Source organism: Tenebrio molitor, chromosome 6 (assembly GCF_963966145.1).
Source record: "Tenebrio molitor chromosome 6, icTenMoli1.1, whole genome shotgun sequence".
Lineage (NCBI taxonomy): Eukaryota > Metazoa > Arthropoda > Insecta > Coleoptera > Tenebrionidae > Tenebrio > Tenebrio molitor.
Genome location: NC_091051.1, coordinates 8,444,500 through 8,464,955, shown reverse-complemented (window position 1 = coordinate 8,464,955; position 20,456 = coordinate 8,444,500). Strand labels below are relative to the sequence as shown.

Below are 20,456 nucleotides of genomic sequence, written 5' to 3'. Positions count from 1 at the left end.
ATGAAGCTAACAATATCGTCAACGTAAACATAACAGGACTTACCGACAAGTTTTTTCTAATGGATAAATTATTAATCATATTAATGCGGTATAAACCTTTTAATTATTGACATATTTTCATACAACAGAATAAGATTTGAAATTATAATGATTAAAAACAAGTTTTTTCGGGGAAATGTGTCTCATTATTATTCTGTTTGGGCAATGTAAAGACAGTGGCTTGGAAGGAAGTGAAGGACGAAATTGATTATCCGACAAAGTGTAAAGAAGAAGTGGGTGGACCAGGTCATACTTCAATATTTATGCCACGGTGATAATTAGTGAGAAAATTTCAATTTAGCTTTTATAATTGTCGTCTATTATTGATCCTTCATAAATATTTTTTGTTGGAGAAACTTTTTTGAGGCTCTCATGCATTATTAACACCATAATTTGTACGTTGAAATGAAGCAAAAATCGTTGCGACATTTATGACTTTATTTACAATTTGTACACTGGATCATGACTGTACATTCTTAATTATTTCTAGTTATCACAGTGACAGGTTTGAGGAGGCCTTCTGCGTTAGCGGTTCCGCTTTCCGACGAACTCCCACATGCTTCTCCGCTGTGGCGTGGTAGAAGAGGAATCGGTATTTGTAGAGGACACTGGATCGGTGCACTCAGTCTTAGGCTGTTATACATTTCGACCATCGACGTCTGCCTTAAGAAGTTCGACGGCGCTTCTAATCTCTCCAAATTAATTGGATTTTGATGTAGCGTTGGTGGTTTCGGTATCACGGATGTTTGATGTAAATAGGGATTATATCTCTGATATACCGACGCTGCCAACATCGACGGATAAAAGTGTCCGAACGGCGAAGGAAATGGTAGATTCGGATAAAAACCGCTCAGGGCTATCGTCCGCTTGAAAGCTGCCAGGCGGGACCTGGAGGCGGCCGTCGACCGACGGCGCAGCTTTCCGGTGCTGCTGCCGATGAAGACGTCTTCGGCTGACGGGTCCAGCATCCAGTAGTTGCCCTTGCCGGGGTCGTCGTAGTGGCGGGGGACTTTGACGAAGCATTTGTTCAAGCTGAGATTGTGACGGATCGAGTTTTGCCAACCTTGTTTGTTGTCGCGGTAATAGGGGAAGTTTCTTATGATATACTCGTAGATTCCGTTGAGGGTCAAGCGTTTCTCGGGGCTGTTTCTAATTGCCATCATTATCAAAGCGTTGTAGCTGTACGGAGGCTTGTCGTTTTGCTTTTTTCCTTTCTCTGCAAAAAATACCGTCAGAGTAGTTAACATAGCATGTCAAAAACCAGGGACATTTTTACACGGCTTAGACATATGACGTGGTAAATAAATTATCACATTTCAAAATGTGGTTCGGGGTTATTATCAGATTAAGCTTGTCAGTAATTTATTGTTTGTACTGGTAATTGCGGGACTGACGGTAGACAGAAAATTATTTCGTGTTGCACTTTAATTAATTGCTCATAAGAAATGTGCTTTCTTTAATTTTATTTAAAAGCTAAATTAATTCGGTAAAAAATGACATCTGTGTTTTAAGCCTAGAATGTCACACCAGTAGGTATAATATATCGGCCTACCTATGCAAGTAATTATTTACTATGGTAATTAATTATTTTTGGCATAAAGTAGGTACAGTCTTTAGTGTTATTTAAAGTTTTAAAAAATTCAAAACAAACCGAAAAATACCCAATAGATGATAAAATATGTATAAAATAAACTTAAATGCTGTTCAAAAATCAAGAAACCATTGTGGTGCAAATAACACACATTTTCATGACATTTCCAATTACTTATCACAATGACAGATAAGTCATTTGCAACACAATAGTTTTTTGATTTTTGAACAACGTATACTTAATGATATAAAACGAAATAATAAAACTAGACAAATTTTTTTTACAAATATTGAAAAAGTAATGTTTATTAATTATTATTTGGTTTAATTCATAAACATCTATTGTCAAATTCTTTTTGTATTTAATTGAAAACTATATTTTTTTTTGCTAATATGTATTAAATTGAATTACCTTAATACTTAATAAAAATTCATAATTTAATTATGTAATAAGAATTTTTTAAAAATTTTTCTGAAGATAAATCTCTAAAAACTCATCGGCTTGTGACGTTGCACACTGAACTTCTAATAGAAATTTTATTAAATTATATTATTATGTCGTAATAAATTTTTGTGGAAGAATTTATGTAGGTATTAATAACGTCAAAAGGAGTACAAGACTGCAGAAACAGAACCAAGGAGTTTAGTGTTTGGTAGCCAAATCTATACGATTTCTTTTTTAGTTATATGTATTCTTAAAGAAAAGATACTCCCGTGGCCCTTATTAGGTTCAAGGTGGAATAATAATAGATTGTCTGAGCCTTACGCAAAACCTTTACACAATGCGTCTACTCAAATTATCTTGAAAAGAATAAGAGATGCACGATGTAACAAGAGTTATTTTAGTGCTTTTGCTAAAATTATAGACGTTAACAATAACTACAAAATAAATAAAAATAGATTTACTTTCTTTCGCTCCATTTGAAATTATACTTATGTTAATGTAAATAAAATGTCCTACCACCGGTTAAATATTGGGTAATAATTTCGTTATTTCGCTTTTTTAATGGGTATAATTTAATTATTAAATATTTCGTTTAATTACATATTGACAAATAAATCGTGAGAAATGCTTCGAATAACCTTACATTTGACTCGGTCGAGCCGCCTGTGGACGTTTCAACTCCTTGGATTTGAAGTGTTTCAAGTCCGGTTACAAAAAAAGCCACTTCCGTAAAATCGAAAAAAAAAAATGTGTCATTATTTTACTCTGACGTTATGCAATTAGGTATATGCACCGAAATGCGAGCGTAGCTTTATAAACGTCAAATTTTAGATTTGTGTTTTGATGTTGATTGTTTTTCTAATTGTAGATAGCCGTAGAAAAAAATATATTAGGTATGTAGAATAAAATTCATTCATAAAGTGCCTTTTCACTCATGAGATTACCGCACTTGCCTATAGCTTGTACCTTGTACGGTCAAACTTCATTCGTGAATAAAGTACTATCTTATGTGGTTCTTACATAAATTACCATTTTAACAGTTACTTATTGTTAATAAAATTAATTTGAAGAAATGGTACCAATTCGTATTATCTGGGTACTAATAAACTTATTTTGTGCAAAAAAATACACAAAATATTCTAAATATTGCAAAAATCTTGTAACAGACCATGGGTCGTATGCATAAAGTTTAGTAAAAACTTACAAGTATAAACTATAAGTAAAAGAATTTACTTGTAGTAAAAGATCAAAGTAAAAGTAAATACTTAATTTCGTATGCATAAGCTTTTACTTTAATGATTAGAACCCAGCTGCAGCGATAAGAGTTTTTTAGTGTCGTTTTGATAATTTTGCTTGTATTAGTCGCTTCCAAAATACGAAAGAAAAATGTCCGATTCAGAAGTAGAAATTAAATAATCTGTAGGTACTATCTCAAATGGGGTTTGTTTGGTTTGTTTTTTTGCTAAAAGAAGAAAAAATACTTCTGAATAAGTCACGAGTTCCAACAGTAAAAGTGAAACAGCAAAGTATTCGAATCAAATTTTCGCCTGACCAAATAAAGAAAAAAATTACCTGACCTGACCTGACTTGAAAATTGATTTGAAGAAGAAAACCGATTTGAAAGCAAGGGAAAATAAGAAAATAGTGTTGAAACCGTGAGAAGAAGAAATGTTGAACCCGCTGGAGACTGACGGCAAAAATCCAGAATTTCAAAAAATTTCTGGTAAAAAAATTGATAAATATGTATAATCGTCTGAAGTTTTCTGCAAAAATTCAATAAAAATTGTACCTGGGATGTCAAATAACGGTAAATAAGGAAAATCATCATGATAATCATGAATCTCAAGAAGTGATCATGAATCTCAAGAAGTTCTACACCAAGAACACGATTAAAATGATTCGCGCTCATCTTCAGGCGCACATACAGGCTGTCCCAAAATTGGCGTATAAACGACTTACTACCTTATCGAGGATGTTTAAATGTACCTACGTGAAAAAAATATACGGTAATACAATGTAAACAAAGATATATTCGTACATCATTACCTTGCAATGTTACCGTAGTGGATTTAAAATAATTTTTTCGATTTCCAAAGCTTCTAAATTCTCTATTATGCAGGATCAGATATTGGTAGTGAGTGATCTTGTAATAATATGTACGATTAGAGGTAGCTGTCATGACAATTTTATACATATATGTACAGTTAATTTCAAAATTATAGAGTACACCTAATTTTCTACAGTGTGAAATGCACTTAAATTTTTTGTCAATGATCAATGTCAATTTTGACAAACAAATTCCGAATCTAACCGAAAACGCGAAAGTGCTCATTCTTTCCAAATTAGAAGAAGATCCGGTGGATAGCCCAGTATTATAATATTGCGAAGAGCACCGAGCAGAGGATAAAACAGACAATATTATGGAGTTCTAAAGTATCAGCGACATTTTATGTTGTCAAATTTACCTAACCTATATAAAAAATCTGACGCTCAAATTTCAAAAAGGCATCTTTACATGTGGAAAAATCTGTAATAAATCGACTTCTTGATTTTTGGGGTGTACTCGATAATTTTGAAATTAACTGTACATATTTCAAAATAATTAACGTGTTAAGTGCCACTGTCAAAGACCGCCAAATCAGCAAATAAGTCCAATAGAATTTTTTTAACATTTTTCTGACGTTTACGGTAATCTCTTCTATACCGTAGTGCACCGTTAGTACTCCATTTTTGGGACAACCTGTATTTGCACAAACGCAGCCATAATGAAGACCGAAAGTTATTTTAAGGTTGTTAATTACCAGACTTGAAAAATTATAAGTATTTACTTCAAAGTACCTATAAGTAGTTGCTATCTGTTATGCATGTAAGTATTTACTGGAAAATTCAGTAAATCCTTAAATCATTAGTAATTACTAATGTAATGTAATAATAGTTATTTAATTAACGAATTCGTGTGTAATTTTGGCTTTTTTGGCATGAGTGGACCAGTTTAAAACTCGAGTGCAACGAGTGCCAAAAAAGCCCAAATTACACAAGGACGAGTTGAATACGTTTTTTTGTTCGACGAGCCCATTAAAGGCTCCAAATCGCTAAAAATCTTTAAAATTAGCTTGATGTTTTGTTTTGACAAGTTGTCAAATTTATCAAAATCCGTTCACATAGGAGAAAATTCACAAATTTTGACAGTGTCGAACAAAAAAAGTAATTTACTTTTAAGTTTAAGCATTTGTTTATTTTTATGCATATGAAACCTAGTATTTACTTCAAAAATTGCTAGTAAAAGCATTTACTAGCCTTTATGCATACGGGCCAATATGTTTATTTGTTAAATTATTGGGGTACATCTAAAATGTTTTTACAAAAAAATATAACCAAATTCTTCTGCAGAGATTAAACGATTCATAGACTAATACGAAAAACATTGATATTAGCTGGTTATGTTATTTATTTCAATTTATTTATTTCTTCACTTTAATCAAAGGAAGAAAAGAATGGAAGTTACTTCATAAATGCCATCAGGATCTACCTACCTCTTCCTCACCTAAGAAATAATATTAAAAACTTTTGTGATTTTCACATTGTAGTGTGATAACGCTATAAAATCAGAAAGAGTCTAGATTATTTTTTTTTACGACTGATAAAATATTCTTGGAGTCTTAACAAAATTTCGAACATGATTAACCACAGCCGTTAATATTTAATCATCATTGGATATCCAGATCGATAGCTCCTATAAACTGTAGTACACTTCGCAATTCGTTTATCTTTTGAAAACGACCTGAAAAATGAATAATATATGGCCAAGTTAAAAAATCCAATCAAACAGTTTAATCTGCTTCTTTGAAGTGATTCACGGTTGCCTAATAATTAATAATTTAACAATAAGTTTGACATTTCATTGTTTATTTATCGGCTCAAATTTCGAGAAAATTTAAAGTGCAGTTAGATTTTATTCAGATTTATTATACCAAGCGTCTGCTTACCTTCGCTCAATTCTTTGTTTTCCGCCGACTTCTGCGAACAGTCCAGAGGTGGCGTGTCGTCTCCAGTGACATCCAAATCCGACTCACAATCACTGCCGTCTGCTTCCGCACAAACTTCTGCTTCTTCGTCGATGTTTGTCTCACTTTCCGGTGCACTTTCGGCCAAAATAGAGTTAATGGTGAACGATTTGATCGTCTTACGGGCCATAACAGATCGCAAGAGGTTGCATAGATTCTGCAGATTCACCATATTTATTTACGTTATTAATCTTTTAATAACAATCACATCATGCATGGTGTTGATTGCTGCGGCAAGCGCCGTTTCAACTGACATGGTAGATAATCCTTAGTAACTGTGTTCTTCATTTATTCAGGGTGGGCTTATATAAAGTTGAGGCTACGCCTCTCCCGTGTTTTGTTTGTTTCCTGACCAATAGAACGAAGATTTGAGAGACCTGTTGGCCAGCCTACGGACTCATTTTCAGCGGTGTTGTGTGAATGTATTGGCAATACACTGGGTGTGGTTACTGTAGCAGATGTTTACTCGAGTAATTTAAGTGTTTTAGGCCAAACATCATTCGGTGGCCAAATTCAGAGCGGCTCGGCCGCCATAGGCGTTCCACCGATTTTTACTCAATCAAACTCGAACGTAACTTCACAAATAAATAACTTACATCACCTAAATCTATACCTACTTTTGTAAATGTACCGTATTATTTTATTAAGTGTATTTGTCAATATTTAATGTCTGCGGTTATTTATTAGAACTGTTATGTTCCCTACGCGTCACCTTAAAACACACTCTGGCCGGCATAGTGTCATATAAAATACAACAAATGACAAACTGAACAGATAAGAATCGTAAAATATCGATAAATTATGTTTTCAAGGGGAACTGACATTTTGTTTGACGTTCGTTGTAGCTATTGGTAGAGATATGAAAAATAAATAATCAGATGGTGTGTATTTATTAAACTATAAATACAGACACTTATATTTAAACAACCATGATTTAATATTACCCACCTGTGTTGCAAATTTTCTAAATTTATTATCTATCTACTTAATTGTAAAATTTATTTATTGATACAACTTTTAAAAGGCAATTTCAACAATTATTTAAAAAAGAAATGCATGCTTACTTAAAATACCTACTGGTTCAAATTCAGTTCGATAAACAATAATAAACTATTAAATTAATTGATTATTTTATTTAAAAGGCCTGCTCAACAATGTTATGAATTATTTATTGTTATATTCAATCACTGTAAATACAGCTATATGTATTTTAGAGAAATTAAAAACTTAGAACTAGAAAAACTTTAAAAAAGTATTTTTTTAATATAATCTATTATGTCAATGTGTCTAGGTATGTATAGTAGGCCCAGAAATATAGTGATTTTATGGATTTAGGCCGATAATTTCTTTTACAATTTTGGGGTCACTTTTATTACCAACTTGAAGAGAGTTATAAATCTTCTATGACAGATGTTTTTGAGCCGTCTGAAAATGGACCATCGGAGACAAAGGTGGGTAGAGCCCAGTCGCGCGACGGGTGCCAGAAGCTTATAGCCCTACCATAACTGACCACCTCAAGTTAACGTATTCCATCCCTCATAAAATCCCTATATTTCTGGGTCTACTATAGCTGCTTATACAGGGTTATTATAAATGTTTGTAATCAACGAGCCCATGAAAACAAATGAAATTTTTTCTTTTGCCGTTCCATAGTTCCATACGAAAATGATACGAAGTAGATTATTATTCTTGACATTAGGAGGTTATGTTTATCTTCAAAAAATTCTTTGAATTATTAACCACAACAGTGAAGATTCGTTTAAAGAGATTGTTCCAACGTTTTAATACCGTGAGTAACAGTGACTAAAATCCATCAAGACGGGATTTGTTATCAAAGTGAATTTTAAAGTTCATATGGTTCAATCCATCTCATACGAACAATAAAATTTAATTTTCTCTATTTCAGTTTTGTAAACTTATCCACTGGTGTTTAACCACAGGTGTGTAGAACTGAATTGTTGCTGTTAAATTATTCAATGGGTACTGAATCATTTTTGTTTTAAAAGTTTCGAGGATACAATGTTAGGTACCACAAGATTCCAAAACTGTTGATGGAAAATGAGAGAATGAAATCATTGTAAATAGACATTTTACTTATGTGTTATATGGCAACAAATTAAAGCTATTTAACTGTCCAGCAAGGTTTTATTGTTGTTGATGTGCATTAAATGATTTCCAATGTTATAATGTGGAGGAGCAGGATACACAAGATGGGCGACGTCAGACAGGTGCATGCGTTGATCCAATTTGGAATAGTTGTTAATGAAATCAGCAACAAATATGGAAGAGGAGGTATACTTATTAGTTCTAACGTCTCCCTGAGTACAATCAGGTTATGAACTTACAGCAGGACCACAAGGGCGTAGTAAAGGGGGAGGCCAGGTGGGCCCGGCCCACCCCAGAATCCTTCTGGCCCACTCCAGAATAAAAGTAAAACACATTAAAAACAAGATACATCTGCAATATCTATCTATCATCTGTCTGGTTTAAAGTCTGGCCCACCTCAGCAAAAAATCATTGCTACGCCCTTGCAGGACCATGCCTTGTTGGAAAAGAATGACAAATCCAAAGTTCTGTTATCATTCAGGTTGTTTGAAAACCAGCTGCAATATGCAACATGACGTGGATAATCTGCTGGTTTCAGTTCTTGAAACAATGACATTTTATAAGGGTGCAAATTTAATCTTTTCTTCACAATTTTCTGACATGTGCTCAGTGCTACACCTGACTGTGCTGACAGCAATGATGTTCTGGGATTTTGTTCCATTCTCTCTCTCAAAACTTCACCAACTTGAAGCCTTCTCGATGACTTTTCCTTTGAAGCATCTCTAGTTTTGTCTATTCACAATCCATTGAATGTGGGTCATTAAAGATTGTTCCTCTATCTCTAAATTAGGAAACTTTGCGAGATATTGATCCTTACATGATTGCATTCTGTTTTCATCTCGTACACCATTTTAATAAAATGAAATAATAATGAAAATAGTCTGTTCCACGGTGTACCCCATTGCAATCCTAAAAATCCTTTTTATCCTAAAAAAATGTGTTTAGGAGAAACTGATAATTACAAGAGAGAATTTGGAAGAGAACAGTTAACCTGAAAATAAATTTACTTGAAACTTACAGAATGTTACTAACCTAACATTGATCACTGTTGTATACTCATCGTCGTCGTCTGTGGCCTTAACACTCTTAACTTTTACTAAAGACTTATTTTGATTCGAAGGAAAAAAATGCGGTAATCAAGTGATTTGAACAGCGAATTTTACCGTTTCAGTTGGTCAGGAGCTCACTCATACCAATATTCCACTAGATACAGTGCACAATCGAAACAAGGCGGTACAAATTCATGGCCTACTTGGACTACAAACATTTATAATAACCCTGTACCTATACTTAGGAGAGGTGAAGGTTTCCTATATAGGATTTTCATGTGACTCTGAACGGTCGAGCTGTAAAACAATAAATTTCAAATTATCAACAAAGAGCCAGAGGTTTACATGTTAAGTAAATGTATCTAAACAATATCTTTACACAAGGCTCATTTTTCTTTTAAATACATTCTAAGGGAATGGACAGGTAGAAAACGTAAAACCCCTGGTTTCTAAACGCTCAACTATTCAATGTTATTTGAAAGAGTGCCGCTAGCAAGATTCAAAGTTAGCTGCATTACAGTAGCCTGTAAATATCCAAATGAAGCTTTTTTGATTTGGTGTAGGTATATTATAAATGATCGTTGGGTCAAGCCAGCTTTGGAAAAAAATATTATTGTGCTACCTTTTTGAAACAGAGGCCCAATTAATTTATTATTATCTATCATTTTTGACATTAATGGCGTTTTATTCGCACTTTTCAGTCCAGTTATCGTTCCTTAGATTCGTTTCATCACAGTTAAGAAACACCAAAAATCTGTATTTTTCAAGATAAATTGCAAATACGTCCGGTTTTAGAGCTAAAGAGACTTGAAAAATTTGTGAGGGTAGGATTTACCCAATAACCTAACCTAAAAATGGGATATTCAGAATTTGACTAATTTATTTTACATATAAAGCGGCACATTCAAATTTTGTCCAGTTTTCATAGTAAGCTGGACCAGACAATCATTTGTAGTTTTATAACTGCTCCCGTCAGAGTCACAAGAAAACACTATAGGGATTAAAAATGTTTTACTAGACGTCAAATGAATGAAAAAAAGAAGATTGCTTGCAGAGCTAAATTTATTCGAATTCGCTTCATGAAAACTGGATGGAATTCGATAACGTGTGCATAATTTTGATTATAATAATTGGTGAAACTTATCACAATAACTATAGCGTTCCTTGGATCTTACCATTTATTCTTGTGAGTTTATTTACCTAGATTAATGTTAAATTTATCCGACACACCTAAGGGTTCAAAAATAGGGTCCCTCTCGTTTTCACCATCTGAAAATAGGGGGGAAATATTTTTTTATTACATTTTTACTAGGAGTATTAAAATCTTTTAATCACTTCAGTCTCGAGATATGATTTCATCCTTTAAATATGCATCCTAGCAGTACGGTGAGATAATCTTCTTTGCTAGTAAAATATTGATATGTAATAGGTACGTACAAAAAAATCAAACCGTAATTTGTAATATTTTATACAGTGTAGACAGACAATTTTATTTATTGAAGAAGTTCTCAAGAAATAATCATCTCTATAATAAAAAAAAATAATAATAATAATTTTTGCCACCATTTTGGATACCCATATTATTTAATTTTTCTTTAAATTTTGATTTAATATACGTTAAATGCTCTTTCTTCTACACTCTATTCATTTCAACTTTAACTCTGTACCAAATACCATAAAACGTCTACTAACCTATACATAAATGAGTATAATTTGGATATTCGAAAATAAACTCAAATTTGTTATTATACTTAAACTAAATAATAATAATGTAGATAAATCTGCCTGATATTTACAAAGTATTCTTGACGGTCAATGTGCGTTGTAATTTCAAATTTAAAATATTGCAGTCTCGAACACAAACGTTGTTTAGATTATTCTGACAAGACTCATAACTCCTGTTGCAAATTTATATTTGAAATAGAAGAATTGAAGCTGGTTTCTAATATTAAACTGCTTCGTTGGTTAAATACCACAATACCTACAACAGTAGGTATTCTTCAAACCTCACTCACATTTTATTTTAAAGAAATTGTGTCAGGTACGTTCTCTTCTCTTATGCCAAATTACTCTAAAAAAAAAAAATTGCGCCTCTTTAAAAATCATAACGATATGTTTCAATAAATATAATACATATTTGTAACTATGTTCTTAGTTAATCATGTACAGTCGAATGCAAAAAAAAAGTAGACAAAAACAATTTCCTGTAATTGTTTTTCCTCAAAATGTTATTATAGGTATAAATTGGCTTTTCTAATACCGAAAACTTCTTCTCATTTTTTTTTGCATTCAGCTACGCAACCGAGAATACAGTCGTAGGCAGCTGCCAACCAAAATCGAAAAACTGGAAGCTGAACCGAGCAGTCGAAAACTTCTTGTCTACTTTTTGATTGTACATTTTTACATCTTTAAAAAAATACACCCATTGATACTGTGCTTGTTTATTGCTTTAAAAAATGTATCTCTACTGAAAAGTAATGTATAATAACAAATTAATTACTTCGAGTCTTTACCAAATCAGGAATAATTTCCAATTTAATGTGTACTACTTTCTATGATGTTACTTTCATAATTCTTTGTCGAAAATAGTATTTATTTGTGTGTTGTGTGAACAAACTACTTGTGCTATGTGCAATGATTACATGTTTCTAAGGCATGTTTCCGTTCTTGTGCGACATCTGGTGACGATTTCAGCTGCTTAAAATAGAGCTTGAATGCTGTGCTCGTAGATTATTCGATAAGAAATTCTTTTTTTCGTTTTTGCAATGAAATATACTTCACCAAATTTGCATTTCTGCATTTTTGTTTACCCTTATGACCAAAATAGTAGTTTATTTGACGACTTTCTATGTAAATTGGGTTTTTTTGGCACGCGTGGGCCATTTTAAAACGCGAGTCAAACGAGCGTTTTAAAGGCCCACGAGTGCCAAAAAAGACCCAATTTACACACGAACGAGTTAAATACAACGTTTTTTTTTCGACAAGACTCCAAATCGCTTAAAACCTTTAAAATTAGCTTGACGTTTCGTTTTGACAAGTTGTGACATTTATCAAAATCCGTTCACATAGGAGAAAATTCTCAAATTCTGACAGTGTCGAACAAAAAAAAATGTTTTTTAAATTATATGTTACTTAGGTACTATGAACAAACGTGGTAATTAAGTCATAAAGTGAAAGTAAGTCATATGAGTACTTCTAAAATTTCGTAATTTATATGTAGTTTTCTGTACAAATATAGAACTTATACTAATATGGAGTAACAGAGAGAATACTGTACTCAGTCGACTGCGAATGAATTACTTTGAATTATTACATTTACTTCATGCAAATAATATAAAGTTAAATGATCCTTGGAGTTGTTCAGATGAATAGAGACATACATGGTTATATTGAACACTGTAAGTAATTAACCGTGTGCTATAATTTATAAATAATTTAAGAAAACCTCAAAGAAAAATTCTTAGCAAATTTCAATAAATTTATGCATTGCGAGAGTAAAGAGAACCATATTTAACAGTAATAAATGATCTAGATATAAATATAATAATAATAATTTGTAACACTCTCATTTCAAAACTCATTTCTTACCAACTATTCGTTATTTTATAAAATAAAAATTAGTAGTACATATTTTACTTTCTAACTACTTCATCTATGATGCCACCTCTTGAAATAATTATTTATTTATAACAAAATGCCATACGAACAAAACGATCACATTAATTATCCTCTCAAGCACTACTGAAAAAAAATCATTGTGATATATTCTTAAAAACATTAGTCTTTTGTTATAAGTAAATTGTTACGTGTTGAGGTATGAAATGTTCTACTTTTAAAAGCCACCCTTTTCAACTTGTCCAACGCTACACCATATTTATCATTTTTTCCTCATTCAATATGCAAACCCTCCAACTATCGTATAATTATATCAGCCCAGCTCACAAAACTTGAACATTGCTCACCAACACAACTGATTCATTCGATTTGAAAAGTCGAACAGAAACCACCATAAAAATGTCAAGCACGGATTATCTCAAGTTTTCTAGAAAATTTTTGGAAGGTACAGGTTTAGTTCCGACCAGCAGTTTGTGCAAGAAGTTACTTTCTCTTCTTGTTTTCTTACCTGTGTGCTTGGTTCTAAATTTTCTTGTGGTGTATCAGTTTGCCAGAGCTAAAGGAGACATTTTGCTCATAGCCGAGGCATTCGAATCTCTGTCGACGTATGGCCAGGTGAAAATCCTTTGTTCTTGTTAATCCCAGGTTAATTTTTATTTTCAGTTAACTGTCAGAAAATACCTGCTTCTGCTGCACGGAAATCTAATTGAAGAAGTTATGAGGGACTGGTGTCAAAATTGGGAGTACAATTTGTTTGGGGATAAAATCGAAACTGAGCTTCGAAGGAAAATGAAGTTGTGCATAAAAATGACAAAAGCTTTGGCCTTTTGTTCCACCGGAACCATCACTCTCATGTGCGTTACCGCACTAATTGATGATAAAAAATTAGTGCCTTTGACGTGCTTTGTACCAAATTATAAATGGGCCTCTGAAATTATTTTTATTTCGGAAGTTATAATTTTATTGGAAACACTCTATTACGTCGTGGCCTTGGACAGCTTTTATCTTCTAAATTGTATGAATTTGGAAACACAATTTACACTAATGCGGGAATTAATCAAATCGATTCGGTTTGGAGCAGATGATGACAGCGAATGTTCACAAAAATTAGTTAGATGTGCTCAACATCACAGATCGCTGCTGAGGTTTTAAGAAAATTTATGTTTTGCCTTAATAACCTCCTATTTCAGACTACACCAAAAGCTAAATAAGGTCTACTCTGAATATTTTATACTACAGTATACTATCACAGTGACCGCTGTGTCCATTCAAGCCTATCTTACCATATACAGGCTAGTACAGGAGCATTATAAATGATTGTCCCATCACAGTAGGCGTTGGTAACGCAGTTGAATGTGCCGCAAGCCTCATAACAAGAGTGAGACTAGTATCGCCGATAGGTGGCGCTACCGGCGGTAGTGGAAATCTGTTTACTAGTTTGTCTAACGTTGCGAGGCTGGTGGCACATTCAAAATTTGTGTGGATTTTCAACGCCAACTGGGACAATCATTTATAATGAATAGAAGTATAGAAACATAACAGTCATTCTCATTACACAACAAACATCTTCACATTCTTGATTTTTAAATAATTTTTGTTAGGTCACCTAGTTTTGATGCAGCTTTGAAGAGTGTAGTCTACTTCTTCACTGTTATGCTTCAAGTTGCCTTATACTTCATACCTGCAAGCAACGTAGAAATAGAGGTTTACATCTCTTAATTGCTTAGCAAATTGTTAATTGCATGCATTTTGGTTAGGCTGAAAACTATTCACTTGAAATTTATTCAACAAATTGGGAAGCCAACACCAATAACAAAATCGGAAAACATCTTCTGTTCATGTTGATGAAATCCCAGGAATCCTTGAATCTCTTGGGGGCAGGAATGTTGCACATCAACAGACCAGAATATCTTGCGGTATGATTTGTACTGGAAAAAAATCAGCTGATTTGTGCTGTTGCAGATACTTCGTTTGGGATTTACTATTGCTACAATACTAGGTGGGTTGAAATAATTTAGAAGACAAGGGAAGACCAGAAACTGAAATGAACCAAATTATATAACAAACACTATAGTAGAGTATAAGAATATTTATGCATCTTACAGTTGTAGTTTAGTTTCTTGCAAATAAATAAATGAACATGAAAAAGTCTTTGGTATTTTAAACAGACGCTTTTACGTTTACATCAAAAACAATTATTACAAACCTGTCTCCTGTCTTTTACCAGTTCAAGGAATTGCGTTGTAGATCTTAAATTGTTGCAGACATTTGGCATTTTTCTCTCATATAATATGCAGCACACTTGAGTTCACTTCTGCGGAAAGTGTGTAATTATGTTGTAATTATAAGTTTCTTTTTACTTAACCACTTAGGGATTCTAGTCTGCATCAATATTCGATTCAGGTATTAGCAAAATGTAAATGCAAACGATTTAAAGTTCTCTATTTATTTATAAACGTGACTCGGGTAAATTGCGATAATTTAAAATACTGCCTTCGAATTAATAATTTAAAAATTTCAAGTATGGAAGTCGTAAGTAATAATGAAGTTTAACAAATGGAACGTAAGTATAAAAATATCTTAGATCTGCATTTTCTCATCTATAATATAAGAAGTGTGATGAGTATTTTTCTACTGCAAACTAGCAAAAATTAACAACAATGTACTAGACATTGACTCTATTTATAACCTCAAACTTAGAAAAACATAACCTAATTCAACAGGGAGCTTTACTACCAAATTAAATGCAAAATTATGCTCCCATTATGCCAAAACAACGTGAATGCATTTTAGCTGTCAAATTTGATAAAAGTGATATTTTCTTTTGTTATTTATCATCAATGTGATAACCTCTTACAGCCAACTGAAACGATTGAAAAGGGATCATGTGACACTTGATTATATTCATAAAAAAATAAAATTATCTAAATAAGTGCTGGATGTAATCCGCTGGAAGTGATTATCATTTACTTGCTAGTCCCTTTCAATGTAGCAAAGTAACGGATTTTTAATCAAGATTTCTTGATTAAGATGTTGGTAGATCAGGTCTTGAGGAGTGCATAAACCTGCCGAGAAACCGGAATGCTTTCAATCTATATTCTTATACACTAAATGTCATCTAGTAGTAATTTTAATTTTTCAAAATTGCAATTATATTTATAATTCCCCGAATTTAAACAAATTTTAAGAATTCGATATTTATTTAATTTTGTGTTAAATTTTCAATGAATTACTACTATGTAAGCATTAGGTATTAGAGCTCGAGCTTTATTACATACAATTAATAAACTCTATTCTCCATTTACTTTAATTGATATTTACGGATTTAGTTTTAATTTAGAGTCAGATTTGCAGCAATTTAAGCACTTTCAGTCAACCAATCATTTCGACCTGTGCTTCAATAAAAACCTTATTTTGAGACCCAAATTTAACATCTGCATTACAGGTATGACTTCGGTCCTGACACAATTTCCTGTTCTCTAATTGTCCACTTTAAATAATTTCAATAAAAAATTATAAATGCGGCGACTTTGTTAACTGTTTTTAATTATTTGTGACTTTTATTAGTCGCTTCCTTAACATTATACAGAATTACTTTGGAAACTGCTCAATTATGTCATAATTACATGGCGTTTCCTACAAAGTTGTTATCGTGGGTAGATCATTAATAATGAAGCAGGATCAGTAAGCCTTTTCAAAATATCGAGTCAGACCAAGAATTACTGAAATTTAATGTGTATTTCGTGTGGAACGCCATAAACGTAATAATCTATTCTCGATGTTTGACTCTTGTTTTCAACTAATCGAAGATTAGTTCCGAAACTGTAAATACAAGATCATTTTGAAGTCAACGCGAATAAAACAGGTAAATAAATATTAGCAAACGTCATTGTGAAACAAAAATTTCGAAGAAATTCTGTTTATTTTACTTTCGACTACTCCATCATATTTGTTTATTATTTGTAACGCGCTCAATCATACCATTTCGTGGAATTGGCCTTGTCATTTCACTTTTACAGAAGTAAAACAGTAACTAATGTTAACTTATTATATTAATTTAAATCAGGTTTAAATGATATTAACTCTACAAGACTTTTTTACGACAATTTCTCTTTATACGTATTAAACCAAACGAAGCACGTTTTCCTTCATTTTCACTGAACCAAATTAGTTACTTAAAATTTAACTAATTTTGAGAAAAAATATCTAGTTCATTGCCAAGAAATCCCTTAAAAAATGCGTATAACAAAAAAACTTCAATAAATTTATTGATTTAAATTAAAACCTCTGAAATAATCATTCGAAATAATCGTTCCAAATTTCAGTAAACTTCTAAAGTAATAAATATTTCTAAGAGTAAATGTGTACGTACGCACCCTTTCTCATTAACGTTCTTTGATTATTTAACTTTAACACTCATTAATTCTCTCGGTACATATGAAATTGCTCGAGTTCCCCGAAAATTCGTCGATTAAATAATGATAACATTTCTGATTAGCTTTAAAACCGCGTCTCTATTAACAATGAGTTCAGATCTCAAAATGTCAGCCAAGAAGAGAAACTATTTAGACTTTCCAGTCGGCTTCCTCGAAGGAAGCGGCTTGAGCTCGACCAGCAGACTTTACAGAAAATTCATCTCGATTTGTATTTTCCTACCAATAACTTTCTTCTTGGTTTATCTAGTCGTTCGTAAATTCTGGGATGAAAAACGCGACATTCTCTTGATTGCGGAGGTGTTCGAATCCTTAACAACCTGTGCACACGTATTGTTAAAACTAGCCAAACAACTAAATGTTAACTTGTCATTTCCAGTTGTTGTCCAGAAAGTACGTGATGTTCGTCCACGGGAATTTAATCAAAGAAGTAATAAAAGATCGGGAGGCATGTTTTTGGGATTACAATATGTTTGGTGTGGAGTATGGAGGCACTCTTCAGAAGAAAATGATAATTTGTACTAGAATCATCAAAATTGTGGTTTCTGGAGGTGTGGTGACTGTCATTCTCTTTTGTCTCACCACGATTTTTGACGAGAAAAAGGTAGTACCTTTGATATGTTGGACCCCCGACGATAAACTCTTAACGGGACTTATTTACGCGATCGAAGTGTTGGTTATGTTAGAAATCATGTACGTACTTTTGTCCATAGACAGTTTCTATCTCCTGATTTGTACAGATCTTCGAATACAATTTATCCTTTTGCAAGACATGATCAAAACTGTCAAATTCGGTGAAGGTTCCAATCAAAAAGCTTTGACAAAAATTATTCAATGCACCCAACATCACGAATTTCTACTGAGGTAACAATTTTCTTTTTTGATATTGAAATTTGTCCAATTTAATTTTTAGGTTTCATGGGAAAATCAACACAATCTTTTCCTTCTATTTTATCGTGCTTTATGTCGTGACTGTCGCTTGTGCTTCCATGCACAGTTACATTATCTTATTCAGGCAAGCAAAAAAAAAACCTATTTATTCTTTCTGAAACTATTTCTCTTTTCCAGATCACCCAGCTTTGGTGACTCTGTCAAAAGCATTTGCTATTTAGTTGGTATGTTGTTCCAAGTTGGTCTCTACTTTATTATCACAAGTAACATAGAAATTGAGGTGAGTAACGATTAGATTCGAATATGTATTTCCAAATTTTTCCTGCCTAGGCCGAAAATCTCTCTGGTGAAATTTACAACATCAATTGGGAAGCTACCGACAGTTTGAAAGTGCGTAAACACATCCTTTTTATGCTGATGAAATCTCAAGAACCTTTGAGTATTACTGGAGGAGGGATGCTACATGTCAACCGTAACGAATACGTCGTGGTAAGAAGGTCATTAAAAAAATTACAAAAATTTCTGTAAATTTGTTTCTTTCAGCTCTGTCGCCTTGCTTATTCTATTGCAACTATATTAGGAGGGATGACTTAAGGAAAATAAATCATCCTACATTATACAGCATGTCTCAAAAAATTATGGTCAAGAGCAGCTGTGAACACTACCACACATAACCAGTCTAAGATTCACATAACTTAATTTTGAATTTGCAAACAGTGCTAATGGGCCGTACCTATAAAATGGCTACATGGTCAAATGTTGGTAACGGTGACTCATTCATATAGGAACCGTTTTCAAGCCAAAACCATTTTGGATTTTCGTTAATTATTGTAATAATGACATATAAAGTTAAATGATTAAGCCATAACTTTTCAAATCTTTTATTTTTCGCGGCCTCTCTTAGCTACGAATTTTTTTAAACATACAGTATATTCATATGGCTTTTTTTTTTTAACAAGTCACTTAATCTATTAATTTTTTTCGAAAAAATTAATCTATAGCAATGTAAATAATATATAAATTAAGTGTTTGGTGCAATATCTACAGTCGGAACGTTATAGATGTGGATTGGCGACTTGTCGTTAAGTTGGCACTACCAGGAAAAGTAACTAAACGCGACCTTGAGTTTGACAATCCACATCTAAAACGTTTTTACAATAGTTTTCTTTTTGTTTTAGTTATGAATTTTGCTTCTAGGAGTGCTTAATAATTATAGATAGATCTGGTGCTATTAGAAGGATTAGTTACACAGTATCTAGGTTAATTTAGTACTTTAGGTAAAAAATTGTATTTTGCTTCTGTATTTTTCTAAACAATAAAATTTCTTAAAGAAGTGAAAACCCCGATTGTTAGAGTTTGGACAAAAAGCAACCTCGAGAAACGGACATTCCTTCCGTGACTCTCTTGGAAATTCATCATTGTCATCAAGTGATACTTTTATTGCCTCGTTTTGTGCAGATGCGAAACACATAATCGATTTCTTTTGGAGAAGACACTCGGTATTCCGTCTTGGTGCAACCAATCACATGTTATGGATTGAGAGACAAAACGTCATTGAAGGTGTGCCTAATTCGTCAGGTCCGAGTGAAAAGTGAAGATGGGAAATAGTGTAAGATTCTGGGAAAACGAGAGTGGCTGTAAATTTTTCAAGTTAAATTGCTTTACGGTCTAACATGTAACCAACAGGGACATTGAGCTACTGGTCTCCAACAGGGGTATTAACAAAACAACCATAAAGTTTTACCCAGCGTAGAAGCGATTTGGCACAAAATGATGTGGAAGTTCTTCCGTCTGTAAAATTCGAGATAATGTTTTTAGTGTGGCATTGTTCGAGAGATACAACAAGCGCATTATCGGTGATAATAGAGAGGATTCTTGTTTGCGTGTCGTAAATCATCCGGGACGTGGAGGTGATTTGTCGTCGTCGTCCTGATCGCGATTGATCCAACGGAGGAAGAAGGATATCGTGTTTGTTTTTCATTGGGAGTTGTGTTTATTGTGTTGGTGCAACTTTTTCGTATTTATTTTCGTATTAATTCATCGGAAGGGACTTCACGGCCACGTTTCCTTGTGAATCTCAATCATGGGTCACGAATATTTAAATTGTATACACAAACGTTATCATGTTTGTTTACGTTTCATTCATGTACAACATCGGCTCCTTTGATCTTATAATACTCATCCTTTTTGTTGCCACTTGGAGTTTAAAGGATTCCGTCTTAAT

At 33.0% G+C, this 20,456-nt stretch overlaps 3 protein-coding genes and 1 long non-coding RNA gene across 4 annotated transcripts; 3 read left to right on the top strand and 1 right to left on the bottom strand.

The window, feature by feature from the left end:
- Positions 1-444: 444 nt before the first annotated feature.
- Positions 445-6,500, bottom strand: LOC138133826 (fork head domain transcription factor slp2-like). The gene is made up of 2 exons (XM_069051793.1): positions 6,061-6,500; positions 445-1,255 (listed from the first exon to the last, which is right to left on the bottom strand). The coding sequence occupies exons 1-2, from the start codon at positions 6,308-6,310 to the stop codon at positions 516-518; spliced, it is 990 nt and encodes a 329-aa protein (XP_068907894.1). The 5' UTR covers positions 6,311-6,500; the 3' UTR covers positions 445-515.
- A 1,221-nt stretch (positions 6,501-7,721) lies between these two features.
- LOC138133956 (uncharacterized) lies at positions 7,722-8,910 on the top strand. The gene is made up of 2 exons (XR_011160590.1): positions 7,722-7,927; positions 8,045-8,910. It is a non-coding gene; the product is annotated as an uncharacterized lncRNA (long non-coding RNA).
- A 4,397-nt stretch (positions 8,911-13,307) lies between these two features.
- Positions 13,308-14,921, top strand: LOC138133130 (odorant receptor 82a-like). Its single transcript, XM_069050935.1, has 6 exons — positions 13,308-13,523; positions 13,572-14,053; positions 14,099-14,200; positions 14,510-14,612; positions 14,666-14,824; positions 14,871-14,921. The coding sequence occupies exons 1-6, from the start codon at positions 13,308-13,310 to the stop codon at positions 14,919-14,921; spliced, it is 1,113 nt and encodes a 370-aa protein (XP_068907036.1).
- Positions 14,922-17,431: 2,510 nt separating this feature from the next.
- Positions 17,432-18,826, top strand: LOC138133129 (odorant receptor 43a-like). The gene is made up of 5 exons (XM_069050934.1): positions 17,432-17,671; positions 17,721-18,205; positions 18,410-18,512; positions 18,563-18,721; positions 18,776-18,826. The coding sequence occupies exons 1-5, from the start codon at positions 17,432-17,434 to the stop codon at positions 18,824-18,826; spliced, it is 1,038 nt and encodes a 345-aa protein (XP_068907035.1).
- The last annotated feature ends 1,630 nt before the right edge of the window (positions 18,827-20,456 follow it).